The 15,734-nt window shown below is 37.7% G+C and overlaps 2 protein-coding genes across 2 annotated transcripts in view; both read left to right on the plus strand.

Annotated features, from left to right (window-relative positions):
• smad10b (SMAD family member 10b) overlaps window positions 1-9,441 on the plus strand; it is a 13,041-nt gene extending 3,600 nt beyond the window's left edge. The window contains exons 3-12 of the mRNA XM_016554550.1: window positions 2,906-3,080; window positions 3,219-3,242; window positions 3,513-3,704; window positions 4,109-4,324; window positions 4,512-4,616; window positions 6,334-6,387; window positions 6,766-6,949; window positions 7,036-7,204; window positions 7,422-7,560; window positions 8,611-9,441. Coding sequence (XP_016410036.1) covers window positions 2,906-3,080; window positions 3,219-3,242; window positions 3,513-3,704; window positions 4,109-4,324; window positions 4,512-4,616; window positions 6,334-6,387; window positions 6,766-6,949; window positions 7,036-7,204; window positions 7,422-7,560; window positions 8,611-8,822 — 1,470 coding nt within the window. The 3' untranslated portion in view covers window positions 8,823-9,441. The remainder of the gene's footprint in view (window positions 1-2,905; window positions 3,081-3,218; window positions 3,243-3,512; window positions 3,705-4,108; window positions 4,325-4,511; window positions 4,617-6,333; window positions 6,388-6,765; window positions 6,950-7,035; window positions 7,205-7,421; window positions 7,561-8,610) is intronic.
• A 1,561-nt stretch (window positions 9,442-11,002) lies between these two features.
• Window positions 11,003-15,734, plus strand: part of LOC107741769 (synaptotagmin-11-like) — a 10,494-nt gene continuing 5,762 nt past the window's right edge. Inside the window, exon 1 of the mRNA XM_016554551.1 lies at window positions 11,003-11,237. Coding sequence (XP_016410037.1) covers window positions 11,204-11,237 — 34 coding nt within the window. The 5' untranslated portion in view covers window positions 11,003-11,203. The remainder of the gene's footprint in view (window positions 11,238-15,734) is intronic.

Here is a 15,734-nt window from a genome sequence, read left to right on the forward strand (position 1 = left end):
TTTGATTAGGGTTGGAGCTAACCTCTGAAGGAAAGTGGCCTGTGTTGTTTTTTTTGTGAGTGAGATGAATTAATGCATATTCATATTTATTTTAGAACTACAGTAACATCATCTGATTTTCTCTCAACATGGGGACAGGAGAGCTGTCAATCAATAACTTGCGTTACTTATTTGAAAAAGTAACTCAGATATTCTCTTGTAAATTAAAAAGTAATGCGTTACTTTACTAGTTACTTGGAAAAAAGTAATCTGATTACGTAACTCGCGTTACTTGTAATGCGTTACTACCCCCAACACTGATGCTAAGCAATGCTGTTTTTTTTCAGCAGGGTAATAGATTGTAGGTATCATCTTACACATAAATAGGCTGTTATTATGGAAAAGAGCAATCATTTTTCAGAGTTAATTATTTCTCTGAATGTGACTGACATTGTGTAAACAGGGTATGTGGCCAGTTCTCCACTTCAAATGAAATCTGAACATAAACAATATCAAATAAAGCTCCCGCATGTCAGCGTTAATTACATGTCAAAATACAGAAAAAGACACTGCAAATTTTTCCTAGAGGTTCCATGCCTTTTCCATGACAGACATGATTTCACTTGTGTCATCTACATTATAATGAATTTTCAAGAACATAATTAACTGAAATAGATTAACTTAAAGAGCCAGTCAACCCAAAAAGCATGCATAAACACTTTTACCGACAAATAAACAGTCCCATCATATTGTAATGTTTTTTAATACAGTGTGACATTTTGTTATGTGATCAGTTTTCACATTTAAGACCAGAAGTCTGGCAGACTTTCACCTCTGCTGCATTTATAACCATCAGAGGAGCAGAATCGAGGTATGAGTGATGTTAACATGGAATCTTTTCTCCCAAAATAGTCATTTCATGATTTGAGAGAGAAGAGAGGCCCGTGGAGAGCGAGACAGAGAGTTTTCCCTTCCCCCAGCTATAGACGCGGAGAGAGGCGGGTGGAGGGCGAGGAAGGGTTGTTTTGTCTGAAACACAGGAAAGGGGCGGGGCCAAGCTTAAGCCTGTCTGTCTCGCAGTCTGTGTATGTGGGAGAGAGACGTCAGTATTTGAAGCATGAGTGCAATGTGTTCAAGTAGGACATTTATGCAACAAGTTGTAAATGCATGTGTGCATCAGTATGGATTTGAGCTGAACTCTCTGTTTCATGTCAAGCACAGCTATTAGGGTTTGTTAGTGGAGAAATGCGATGTTTATGAGAATGAGAGAGTTCTGAGAGTTTAATATGGTGCTCTGTCTGTATGTGAGTTTGTAAAACGTAATGGGTTTGGCAGTGGACCAGCTCTGTCTCTGTCTGTGCACCGACTGCCTCCGCTTTGACTCGCTCAGGAAGGTCAGTCTCCTGGGTGGAGAATTGTAAGTCATTCCAATAGCAAATGAGGTCACAGTGTGTTGCCACTCACACATGATTTAGAGAAGATGGTCTGACACCAGAGTCAAATGTTTCTCTGTACTTTTTATCTTCTGTGTTCCTTTCTGATAGAGCATCCCTGACTTCAGACCTGTCCATCCATCCAAAAGTTTGACCATTCTTAACTTTTTGTCTAGTTAATATTTAATATGAATGCATTGTGAAGTAGTAACAAAAGCTCTTTAAATTCTTAGAATCAAAATTTAGATCTATAGCTTGCCTTGTTTAGATACGGCAAAAATGACCTAAAATGATCTTATCTGATGTTATCTAAATATATAATACAATATAATTATGGTGTAAACTTATCTCTAAAACATATTTTATTTAAAACTAAATATAACTGGAAAGAAATGTGTACAAATATAGGCCACCATGCAGAAGTTTGGGGGCAGTAAGATTTTAATTCAGTTAGAATGATGCATTAAATTGACCAAAAGTGACAGTAAAGAAAAGAAAAAATTTACATTTTTACATTTTTGAATTTTCTATACATCAAACAATCAGGAAAAAAATGTATCAGAGTTTCCACAAAAATATTAAGCAGCACAAATGTTTTCAATATTGGTGATATGTTTCTTGAGCACCAAATCAGCGTATTAGACTAATTTCTGAAGAAAGACTGGAGTAATGGCTGCTGACAATTCAGCTTTTCCATCACAGGAATAAATTACAATAACAAATTATTAAAGTACTGTAGAAAACAGTTATTGTAAATTGTAATAATATTTCTCAGTATTACTGTTTTTATTGAGTATAAGAGACTCGCCCCAAACTTTTAAACAGTAGAGGCATAAAGAACATTTTAGCTAATTCACTTGACATTCTCTGAATAAATCATGACATTAATACTAATTATTATTTTGAGCCCTAATTTTCACATTGGTTTTATACTTAAGGTCTATTAAACAGAGATGAGAGACCATGATTGTCACATTTTCCAGTTGTGTTTTACATCACATTACAGCATCAGTCTACGATTTCGTTTGGCAAAAATTGTAACTAGCTCATCTATTTCTAAGCCATTAGTTATGTCTTTCTCGTGAGCCAAAGTCATCAAATTCATTTTTTTCTCAGAGAATAGTTATTTGGAATGGTGTTAGGACTCGGGACAGGGTGGAGAATGAATATGATACAGAGGATAAGCGATTATCAGTGCATGCACTCCAGAAAATGCTCCGGTCAGTGCAGTAATAATAACACATAATAGATAAAAGGAGATCAAAATGATGAGCAAAAATTTCAACAGAATATAGAGAAGTCAGTAGGTAGAAAATCAGCAGGTCTTTTCTTTGCTGAGTGTTCATAACTCAATTGCATGTAACTTAAAACGAAAGAACATGCAAGCCTCAGATATAGTTGACAACCCCATGAAGCTGTGTAATTTTTTTGTTAATTTCTCTAATTAAGAATACATAATAATGTCACAACATAATAATGTTGTGATTACTCAGGTGGCTGGGCGGAAAGGTTTCCCTCATGTCATATACGCTCGTCTGTGGCGATGGCCGGACCTTCACAAGAATGAACTCAAGCATGTCAAGTTCTGTCAGTATGCATTCGATCTGAAGTACGATAACGTGTGTGTGAACCCCTACCACTATGAGCGCGTGGTGTCCCCTGGGATTGGTGCGTATGTTACTAAAAACACAAACTACGTATGAAACTAACTAAACATTTTTCATCACTTTTATCATTTTACAAGGAAATATTTTGATATATAATAGGCAATGAATATTTGACTCTATATTTTTTCTCTCTTCTCAGTTGGATTCAGTTTGCCAAACACAGGTGAGTGGAGCTCTGAGTAAATAGTGGAGGACATTAGCACATGTATTTCTTCTTCACATGTGAAAGAATGTCTCAACCATTCATCCGGGCTAATCGCTGATGGCCCTGATCGCTGCACTGCTGGCAGCCAGCCTTTAATCATACAGAGACTGCCATAAAATGTGTCAGATCAAGACATGCAAGGACTTGCCTTGCAGTGAAAAAGACAAACAGGGACAGGAGTTTGGAGAGGAGCTCAAAGATGTTTTGACACTCGTTCTCATCCCTCAGGCAGGCTGATAAAAGAAGAGCACATACATGACTGCATCCAGATGGAGGGTCCGTCGAGTATGACCTTACAGCTAGACCATCATCCTCCAGATCACTACAGCCCACAGCCGCTGAGACTGATGTCCCCAGAGCTGCCCCAGCGGACCACTTCCTCGGTCACTCTCTACCCCAGCCTGCCCCTCTCTCCACCCTGTAAGTACAGCAAAGCATGGAGTAAGGGGTTTTGTTGCAAAGGAGTTTTGGCAGTGTAATCATAAAAATGAATGTAGTAAATATGTTTCAATGCAGTTGAATGATTTGAACTAAAAACCATCTAATTGCATTATGGGGCATATATACTAAGCTTTTCTTTATTTAGTCTTTTTTATTACATTATTTAAATTATTTTTTATTTATTATATTGGATTGATTGATTAACTGATAATAAATGGGGTGTGCATAACAACATTTTTCAAAATCTACTAGTTGGTGTTTTACCTTAGCAATGGAAAAACAAACTTTAACTTGACATGCTGTCTTAAAAAAAAAAAATGTTTTTATTATAATGAGATAGTAAAACATTATCAGTCTCATTCTATCTCTAACCCTCTCTAAAGCAAGTGCATCCAGGTTGTCAATGCAGGTGGAACGTCCTGAGGGACTGTTGCCGATCGCATCCCCAGCGGGACGGGCCTTGACCTCCAGCTCTCCACCTTCCACCCCAACACACAGTCACGCACCCACACACAGCCAGACTTCTTCCCAGCAGCCCTCCGTCAGCCAGAGTGAATACAGCACCTCAAAGCACACACAGACACAGGGAACTTACCACAGTGAGTCCTTTTTATAAATCACATAGGGTCATGTATTGACTATTGACCTTGTTGAATTTTATCATCAAGATTTTACAAGTTGTATATGTTTGTAAGGCAGTTCATCTGTATGACATTATCAATGAAAGACCGATCTATGAAATCAGTATGAAGTCATATTAAATGTGTTTATTTTTAAACATCTCAGCAACAACCTGGACAGGGACCAGCACAGCCTCCTATACTCCTGCTGGACCACAGCAGAATGGGCGGAGTCATCAGCAAGCCCCTCCCCCTCACACTAGCCACTTCTGTATGTACATTTACATGTCACATCAACACGTTTTTGTAAAATGTAAATAATAATAATCGTAAAATAATTTAATAAACTCATGTAATAAATCAAATATATAAATGCATAAGATTTTATGAAAGAAAAAACTTATGTTCACAAAGACTGCATTTGTTTTATAAAAAAAAACAGTAAAACATTAATATAGTGAAATATTTACAATTTATAGTAATCATTTTCTATCTTGATATTTTTAGTCTATTTTAAAATGTAATTTATTCATGTGATGGCAAAGCTGAATTTGATTTCTTAAAGAAAAAAACTCTTTCTGACCCCAAATTTTGAACAGTGGTGTATATAAATAATATATAAATACATAATATGTATCAAAAATTTCATGAAAGTTTCATGAAATGTAATACAGTTTCATGAAATGTAATACATTTTGTAATTGTTACATAGATTTTTGTCATCATAATGATTATATACAATGATGACTCTCTATGTAATGATATAAATGCCTAGTTCTTTCATGAAACACTAAATGGCACAGACTGATGGGTACTTAAAGGGTTAATTAACCCAAAAATGAAAATTAGGCTGCGTTTTACTCACGCCCGTGGCATCCTAGGTGTATATGACTTTCTTCTTTCAGACGAATCCAGTCGGAGTTATATTTTAAAAAATGTCTTTGATCTTTCAAGCTGTTTAATGCCACTCAGCGGGTGTTGCATTGCTTCAGTCGAAAATAACTTAAATAAAAATCGCCCATCCATAAAAAATGTGCCTCACACGGCTCCGGGGGGTGAACAAAGGTCTTCTGTAGCGAGAAAAATAGTAAGAAAAATAGCCATATTCAAAACGTAATAATCACTTGAATCTAGCTTGCGCTCACTGTTGTAAACAGAAGCAGTTCCGGGGGAATGAGGAGGCCTTTGTTCACCCCCCGGAGCCGTGTGAGACACTTTTTTTATGGATAGGTGATTTTTATTTAAGTTCTTTTGGACTGAAGCAATGCAACACCCGCTGAGTGGCATTAAACAGCTTGAAAGATCAAAGACAATTTTTTATATAATTCCGACTGGATTCATCTGAAAGAAGAAAGTCATATACACCTAGGATGCCTCGGGGGTGAGTAAAACGCAGCCTAATTTTCATTTTTGGGTGAACTAACCCTTTAACGTAACTAACGTTAACATAACATATTTACAGCATTAAACGACTTGGCACAAGCTGATTGGTTCATGTTGCACATGCAGCCAATGAGCTTGCTGCTTTACATTTAAATGGCTGATTAGCATCCACTTGAGCACTTTGCAGCGCGTTTTCAAAATTCCTTTGAAACCCTCCACCTTCCCCAGCACAACCTGTATAGATCTGCTACAGGTTATTTTATATGCTATTTGTGCAGCAGCAGTATGTCTTAAATACTCACAGCACCATATCGCCGTATGTATTGGCAGTAGCAAGTTCCTGTACTTGCTTGCAGCAGCAGCAATAATCTACAACAACAGCAATAACCAAAAGCAGCAGCAGCAATCTAGCAGCAGCAGCGTAGCACATCTATTCCACCAAGACCAAATACATTAACATTGTCATTTCCATTACCATGCTAAAATCTTCAGAGAGTTGTCATTATAGAAATATAATTATATAATAGAAATCAATTTATACATCTCACTTTCATCTTTATCATCATTGTATAATTTTGTTAATGTTATTTTTATATTGTTATCAGGGTCTCAGCATCACACACCAGCCTCATACCCTCAACCAGTTTCTAACCATCCAGGTACAACACACACACACACACACACACACACACACATACTTGCATTTGTGGTTTACAGGGACTCCCCATAAGCGTAATGGCTTTTATACTGTACAAACTGTATTTTCTATCGCCCTACACCAACCCTACACCTAAACCTACCCCTTACAGAAAACTACTGCCAATTTTTGAATTTCATAAAACACCGTTTTGTATATTTTTTAAGCCTTTTGTTTTACGGGAACACAGGAAGTGTCCTAATAAACCATGTTTACGTTGTAGTACCCATGTCATTATACACATTTGTGTCCTCATAAACCATATATACCAGTACACACACACATTTACATAAACCACACTCTGTATTAAATTAGTGTGTCATTTGTTTGTGCACTGTAGGCCCAGAGTTCTGGTGCTCAATCTCTTATTTCGAGATGGATGTGCAGGTCGGGGAGATGTTTAAAGTTCTAGCCAACTGTCCTGTGGTGACAGTGGATGGATATGTGGACCCTTCAGGCGGGGACCGCTTTTGTTTGGGTCAGCTTAGCAATGTTCATCGAACTGATGCCAGCGAGAGGGCACGGTCAGTGTGCATTCAACATAATACTTATACACATTCATTCATCGCTGGAGATTCAAGCTTTTGAACACCTGACATCTGCCCAACAGGCTTCACATTGGTAAAGGTGTTCAACTGGAGTGCCGTGGGGAGGGGGACGTGTGGATGCGTTGCCTTAGTGACCATGCTGTATTCGTGCAAAGTTACTACCTGGACAGAGAGGCAGGGAGAGCGCCAGGGGATGCCGTTCACAAGATCTACCCAGGAGCCCTCATTAAGGTACACCTTTAATGACATCACTCTTTAGCACTGCTTTCTTCTTTGCAATTAAATCAGACGTCAAAACCAGGGGAACAACTTTGGGCCAGACAACTCTTTTTGAAATTGTTCCAGAAAGCAAGCATAATCAGTAAAGTTAAGCATAAAGTTGTAGACAAGGACTGAAATATCTGGATCAGTAAGTGTTTGTGAACTAAGAGCAGTTTGTTCCCCTTAGGTGTTTGATCTTCGTCAGTGTCACAGGCAGATGCAGCAGCAAGCGGCGACTGCGCAGGCAGCTGCGGCTGCACAGGCTGCAGCAGTGGCTGGGAACATCCCGGGGCCTGGCAGTGTTGGAGGAATCGCTCCAGCCATCAGTGAGTTGCTGGACCCAAAAACACTGATTTTCCAGTTAAATGTGATCACTATTTGAACAATCTTCTTAACTTTTCCTAAAGTTTTGTTTACTCTGTGGTGCCAGTCTTTCCTGAACTGCTTTTCATTAGCAGTGCACTGAATATAAATCCCCACAGCAAAACAAGTAATTTACCCAATTTTGTAGTCTGAATTGAACATGATGTGATCAAAAACATGTGTACAGCATAATAATGCCAATGCAGTTCATTTAGAGAATCAAAAATATACAGCATGACCAGTGTATTTTGATTCATGAACAAATTACTCTTATGAACTGGTACTTTTCAGTGAATCAAAAACATACAGTGCAACCAGAGTAGTTGGATTCATGAACAAATTATACTTATGAACTAGTTCTATTTAGTGAATCAAAAACTTACAATGCCAGTGTAGTTTGATTCATAAACAAATTACTTTTTATGGACTGGTTCTTTTTAGTGAATCAAAAACTTACAGCATGACCAGTGTAGTTACTTTTTATGAACTGGTTGTTTTTAGTGAATCAAAAACTTACAATGCCAGTGTAGTTTGATTCATAAACAAATTACTTTTTATGGACTGGTTCTTTTTAGTGAATCAAAAACTTACAGCATGACCAGTGTATTTCGATTCATGAACAAATTACTTTTATGAACTGGATCTTTTTAGTGAATCAAAAACATACAGTGTAGTCCTATTCACAAACTATTGACTCTTTTGAAGTAGTCCTTTTAACAAATGATTTAAAAGACTCATACTCATCTATTAATTAAATAGCAATTAAACTGCATAGTTTGGATTCTGTTGATAATTATCTAAATTAATATTTTTGTATTGTACCAAACTGTAAGGTTACAATTTATTATTGAGAAATAATTTTTATGTCAGCAAAATTAGCACTATAATGGAAATATTCCCAAATGAATCTGAATCGAATCATGAGCTAGTGAATCAGAATCCAGCCCTAATCTTAAAATAGTGCCTTTCAAAATTGTAATACACAACACACTCTTCCTCATACATTTTCACAGGTCTGTCGGCGGCAGCCGGAATAGGTGTTGATGACCTGAGACGTTTGTGTATCCTGCGGCTGAGTTTTGTAAAAGGCTGGGGACCCGACTACCCTCGACAGACCATCAAACAGACACCGTGCTGGGTGGAAGTTCATCTACACCGTGCCCTGCAGCTGTTGGACGAGGTCCTGCACACCATGCCCCTCGCTGACCCCGGACCTGCCAACTGACCCACAGACTGCAAAATAGACAAGCCCTGTCACAAAAACAGGGAGGACGACAGACAGAGAGAAAGAGAGACACACACCTGCACAGGCAAACAGTGACTCATAGTACCACATACACACATAAGCCTTCACACACACTGTCTTTCCACAGCCTTGGCCAGCAAAGTGCCTCTGAACTGACCAGTGTTTAGTCCACTCTTGGGTGCTGTTGACCTGGTTGTCATGGTAACACAGACCAAAGGCCCTGCTGATGAGTTCACACTAATGGAGGTCCAGAAGCGGTGAAAGTAAGTTGGTTAAGAGGGAGAGAAAGATTCATATGATAACACGATTAATATGCTTAATCCTCAGAGACCCAGGAATGGATATTAATGATATTTTTAACCCTTTAACATGTCTGTAAAAAGCCAGTAGTTAGAAAGAATATTTTGTTAAGGCAAAATTTACATAAAGGTATAATTTAAAACAAAATGTTGCAAAAAAGAAACACTGGGCATTTTAGAGTTGTAAAATTTCACTATTTTTCAAATCACTAAATGAAAGTTTTGAATTGACAACACAATTTAGCACACAAATGTTTTTGAAAAACATATATCAACCAGTCAACTAGTAAGGTTAAGAAGTAATAAATATTCATATTAAAGTGTATGCAAAGTGCAGTTGTGTGTGTGTGTGTGTATGTATACATATATATATATAATTGGGTATTATTTAATTGCTTTATACTACAAACATTGTAGTTCTGCTGGGTCTCTGAGGGTTAAAGCTCTGACTCAATCTGATGTATCATAGTTCTTAAAGTGTCAGCTGATCTGAATGCTGAGTGCAGGCAGGATGTCCAGGAATAAATGCATTTATAAACGGCAGGACAGAAAATGTGCTGTATTCTACAAGGCAGTATATTTTATCTGAAAAATCTTGAAATGAGACCAAAGACTTAATGAAATGAGATCAAAGAATCTGCAGTTTTAATGATATTCGACTTATGAATACCATAATAGTTTATAATTCAGTGATACAGAGATAAAAGTTTTGTTAACAGTGGGATTTTTGTCTGCTAGGCTATACATGAGGGAGATATTAAACAGTGCTGAACTATGTGCCAAAACAGTCTGACACTTCATACATGCAGAAAAGCCTTTATAAACCATGACACTGATACAGAAGTATGGACACCTAGTGGTTCTTTCGAGTATTGCATTCACTCATATACAGCTTTGCATTTTGGGTTACCTGACTGACGTTTAAGCTTTATTACAAACTGTATTTAATTCAAGGATTCTGTGAGAGGATATTCTGAATATATTCATGACAAAAGGGAGTTAGGCAGGACACCTCCAAGAGATGGGTTTCCTAAATTATTTTTTGCCAAATTCCTTTTGCTATTGTAGGATGTGTGTTCCAGGACCCTTATCCAGCGCTGCTTCAGCCGTGACTATATACAGAATACAGCATGCACTCGAGTGCCTTATTGCTTCCATAAAACAATCACTACAAAATAAAAATACTAATATCCTAAATTCATTATGCAGCATTCGTCCGCTAGAAGATATATGACATCTGGCATAACATACTAACAACAATCACAGATAGCAACTTTCTTGGTACTTATATCACCCTTTTGGCCTCATGGGAGAGCAAAGGGTCCATAGGTTGGGAATTACCTAACTTTTTTGTCAGCCGAACCCCTTTGACCTTAAATATTTACTTGAAGTATACCCTCTGAGATTTTAAGTTCATATTTCAATTATTTAAGAACACGTTTGCATGTTCACAGTTTTCTGTTAACAGTTAATGGTCACATGGCATGCAAATAAACAAATAAAATATGTAACCCTTTTCAGTGAGTTATTTGGATTATTTTGATTTTAAAATTATTTAAATTGTACAATTTTAGGATTTTATGAATTTTTACCTCTTCATGAAGCCGATGCAGTTTTCTCATTCATGAACTCTATTATGGACAAACCTGCAACTGTATCATGAATAGGGCTATTCCATTTTTGGACATCCTGCTTATTTAACATAATGCTTTTTGCATAGGGAAGTATTCATCCACATAGGCTATGTGTTTTCTCATTTATAATGGCATGTAATCTTTAAAAAAATACAATGTAATTCTATTATATGCAAAGTAGATGTAGCTGTTACAAAAAAAAATGAGATGCGCGCTGTTGGTGGGCGGTACTTACGGTCAGACTCTCAATCTGACGCAGTGCATCCTTCAGCGCGCAGCATCCGACAACGGCCTGGACCGAGGACACCGCGTACCGTAGAGATGTAGCCATGAATCATCCACATTATATCAGCTAAACGAAGGACCGTTGACATTTATTGTTTATTCCACGGCTGTTATCCGGATCGCAGCGCGCCCAACCCGCAAAATGTCTGAGATCACTGAAATACGCGCGGCGTACGGTGAGTAACGTTAGATAGCGCAGGCCTGAGCCTTCCCGACACGCCTGAGATATGAATGTTACGCATTATGGATAATTTGACCTGGTTAAGATAGCACTCATTTATGATGTGAGATTTTGGACAGCGCTTGTTGAGCTTCTTAAATCAAGACTACAACCACCATCAGTATAGGCTGTTGTTCAGTCATGCAGTGATTCGTTAAATTGTGAGTGTTTGTGAACGTCGCCATGTTGCAAAAGTGTTTTAATGGAGAGATGGGAGCAGGAATGACGTGATGTCTATTCCGGACTGGACCCGAAGGCTCTTTGTTTGTTAATAACGCGCCGCTGAGATTACAGCCTCCACCCATGTGTCCTCAAAATCACCAGCCAAACTATAGGGGCTAGTTGTCACACGGGGAATATATTACAATAGCTCCATCTAAGTAACTATAAGGCTTGAGTCAAAAGCAGTTATGCAAATTTGTGAGGTTCTCTGAGCTCGTTTCAATCATTTAGCTTAAAACCCTCTTATAGGAACAGTTTAACCTCAAATGAAAATGTCATTCTTTTAAACACCCTTATGTCCCATTGCGTTTCATTTGTATTGAAAAAAAAGACATTTATTTGAAAAATCTTTTGCTGTTCTTTGACAGGTGCCATTTAGGGAAGTGGTTCTCAACCTCTTAGGCTCCAAGACCCCCCGTTTCTGCAGGAATATTTAGAGACACCATGTTTTTTCATGATTTACAGTATAAATATTAAGGACAAAGAGTTTTTAAAAGTATAGTATTTTGTTCTTTACCCACAATATTTACCCAAATATAATATTTTAGAGTTTGACACAATTCGAAAAATGTATATTCCTTTTTTTTTTAAAGAAATTCCTTATTTTAAAAGGATTTCATAAGACTTTTTGTTTATTCTCAGAATTATACCAAATTAATTTCCTCTCTACTACGCCTGAATTAAGACAAATTTTTGAGAACAATTTTAGTAGAGACGATGAATACAGAGTATGTTGTTCTCTGTTTTATATGTTTCACTTTAATTACTAAGCTGATATGAAAATCATTATCTTTAAGGAAATTTTTAGGGCTAATGTAAAGGAATTACTGTGTCGTGTCTGAGGGTGTGGGATAACGTGACGAAGAAGGAGTGTCCTCGGATCTGATGCCAGCACCAGCTGGCACCACAGTGCCCATCTCCATCTGGCATAAGCCTCCGAGAGACATTTACGCTCCAGACACAGCTTCTTTGCCCACTCTCACTGTGGCCTGTACATGTATTCAAAGAGCAGGCACCGTGTGCTTTGGATGATGTGCAGAGTCATAGGATCCTGTAGGACAATATTGAGTGTAGAAAACAATTTCTTCGCCAATTTTTTTTTTACAATGGTGGATCTTGTCTTGTTTGAGATACAACCAGCTAATCTGTGATTCATTTTTAATTAATTAAAATGCTTTGGGAAACAGCTCAAAATTAAAAATCAAAGACTTTTTTATTCAACATTTATATTTTGAGGTCAGCATGAAATGGAAATTCACCCTAGCTATTTTCTTAACACAACTTAATAATATTGTGAACAATTCGTCCATTCTTGTTTAATTTTTTTTTATCTCATAATAAAAAAAAAAAAGATTCAGTCATAACTGTATCTTCCTGTGAAACGACAGATTTCTCTCTGTTGATTTTTGCCCGACTTCTGCTATCATTTAGTCAGCTCTCTCGCAATAGACTGCAAGCATGATTCAGATTTGCCTCCATCCAATGAACAACCAAAGCACTGAACCAAGCCTCGCCCTACATTTTTATCTTTTCGATAATCCGTTTGACTTGAATGTACGTCACAATATGTAAAAAAAAAAAATAATAATAATAATATCTGCCGCCACTTCCATTACATCACAACTTTAAATGGGACAAGATGAAGGTTTTTCTAGATGTTTTTGCTGCATCATTCTGATATGGCGTATGCACACTGAGACCACAGTGCTGGAATAACTGGCAGTACTAATTTCTGTCAGCGTTGGTAAATTAATGTCTTGAATTGATTACACTGCAGTAGACAGTACTGTATATTGCCTTTTTCTGGTATGGGAAAGTCAGAGCAGCACACATCATTTAACTCATCGTCCTCAGCCACAGACAGTAACTTAGCAGATTCTTTTCTGACGGATCTTACAGTCCACTAATTGTCTTCCTCAAGGGCATAACATTGATAGGGCTCTTTTAGCAACCCTCACATGTTTCTCCTTCCTGCAATGTTTTAACTAGCAATGAGTTAATAATTTAGCTACCAACACCCTAGACATATGTATCTCTGGTTTTTGATATTTGATCACTCTACCGTGTCCACAGTCTAGACACACCTGTCAGGGCTCTAAAGGGATGTTATTTTGATTTATGTCCTGAGAAATACTGAGTATGCCAAGAATTCAGTCATTGAGATGTCATTGAGAGGTTAGAGGCTTTGGTACTGTCAGTACATTGATTAAAAACTCAAGCGAAACCGTGTACATGTGTGCGTGAGGTGGGTGTCTATCCTCTTTGTTTGCGTGTGCTTTTGGTTCATATTATGTGTCTATGCCCCATGGGATGTTTCCAGGTAATTGGAGCAGCTGTTTTTTCGGAGCCTGCCAAGTCTTGCATCATCTAGCAGCAAGTGGGGTGAGGGTCTTTGAGTGGGGTTGGGTGAGAGTGATGGAGCAAAGAACAACAGACTGGGTGGAGCGCTGGCAAATATCTTTTTCTGTCTGCCTCACGCTGTTCATTTTGGCTGTAGCTCCATCATGCTGTTCTTTCTGGGCTGTGATGAATAGAATGTTCTACTTATTTGATTTTTTGCTGCCTTCTCTTCTCTTCTTTTCTGAATCTTTGTCTTCATTCATCACAAAACTGCCACTTAGGCATCCAGTAAAAACTGCTGACCTCACATCTGATCTCATAAGTTAGATCACTTTGACCTTGTAAAATGGTATTGTGGCATGGATAGAGTGATCAGCATCAAGATTCATTGTTAAAGGTGTAATAGGTGATTGTCTTCAGAAAATTTTTTTGTTATGCTGGTTGAAAGTCTCTTCACATCCCGATAGCAATCATTACGTTAAGTGGTCTAAATGTATTCATCTGTATTTATATATTCTGTGGAAGGCGTAGGACCAAGAAATGTTCGTCCAATCAGCATTCAGGGGGCGTGGCTTTGGACGGCGATTGCAGGGAGGGTGGGACATTCGCTTTCAGTGCTATCAGGCTAAAGTTAGCATTTTCCAAGATCTCCTATTGCGCCTTTAAGCAAGTCATGTTTGAGCAGCTCATCTTACAATGGACATATATCACAAACACTCTCCCAGAGAGTGTTTCCGTTATCCAAGTCTTAATTTATGTCACTGTCCTGACAACACAAGGACAGAAAGCTTAAAGCTGCAGTCCATAACTTTTTTGGGTTAAAAATGATCCGAAATCAATATTTGAGCAAGTACGTAACCAGCCAGTGTTCAAAACTATCGGCTTACTTTAGCCCGATTCACAACGGTTAGCTTATAATTTTTTCTAATTTGAGTGGTACGGGTAGGTTTTCGCGGGAAATTCGAGCATGGCACTGCGTCATTACGTCACGTCTGTAAACATAAAGAAGTTGTCCCGGCTACTAGGCTATCTTGATGGCGGATTGTAATCCATAAAGGATTATTAAATTATATTCCAGTTATAAATGTGCTTCTGATTGCAGATAGCCTGGGATTACAAAGATTTGTATTTTTAAAGAAAACCAGTTCGAAGTGAGCATAATTTGCTTTTTGGGTTAAAAGAATTTCTTAATATGAAATTCGAACGGTATGACAATTAGAGGTTAGACTGTACAGAAATTGAAATCTACATGCTAATACACAATATAGGCAATGCTGATGTTGTTAACATTAATAATTTGAGAATAAAGTATAACAATAATAATCATTTGCACGGTTTGATGTGATATGAGCTAACCAATCTTTAGATTAAATCGCCATTGGTAGCTCGATTCATTGTAATGCTTTTTTTCCTCAGTTGGTCAGAACAAACGTGGCAGACTTGTTACTTACTTGTTCAGATGACAATATACGGTGAAAATTCTTATTTGGGTCATATATTCCAAGACTAGACTAGAATCTGTGATGCGAACTACAGTAAATATCCACATCGGTGCGGTGACTGACTGCCACACATACTCCTCAAAACATTAGATTCATCCGCGCTGACTCACAACCCACGCAAGGTAGATTGCAACCCACAGCTGCAATTGCAGGTTTTCAAACAGAGATGGCAACAAAGAGGCAAAACGTACGGACTGCAGCTTTAAGTAAATAAACTGTCTTTCAGCTTTTTATCATTGACTGTACATGCAATTATTTTTATTTATTTAATATCAAAAAGTTTCAGGTCGGTAGAAAGAAGTCTCTTATGTCCACCAAAACTGCATTTATATAATCAAAAATTTTATACAGTAAAAACAATAAAAATGTAAAAATGTGTGGGGGGGGGG

The sequence above is a fragment of the Sinocyclocheilus rhinocerous genome, unplaced genomic scaffold, assembly GCF_001515625.1.
Source record: "Sinocyclocheilus rhinocerous isolate Xijiao unplaced genomic scaffold, SAMN03320098_v1.1 scaffold616, whole genome shotgun sequence".
Lineage (NCBI taxonomy): Eukaryota > Metazoa > Chordata > Actinopteri > Cypriniformes > Cyprinidae > Sinocyclocheilus > Sinocyclocheilus rhinocerous.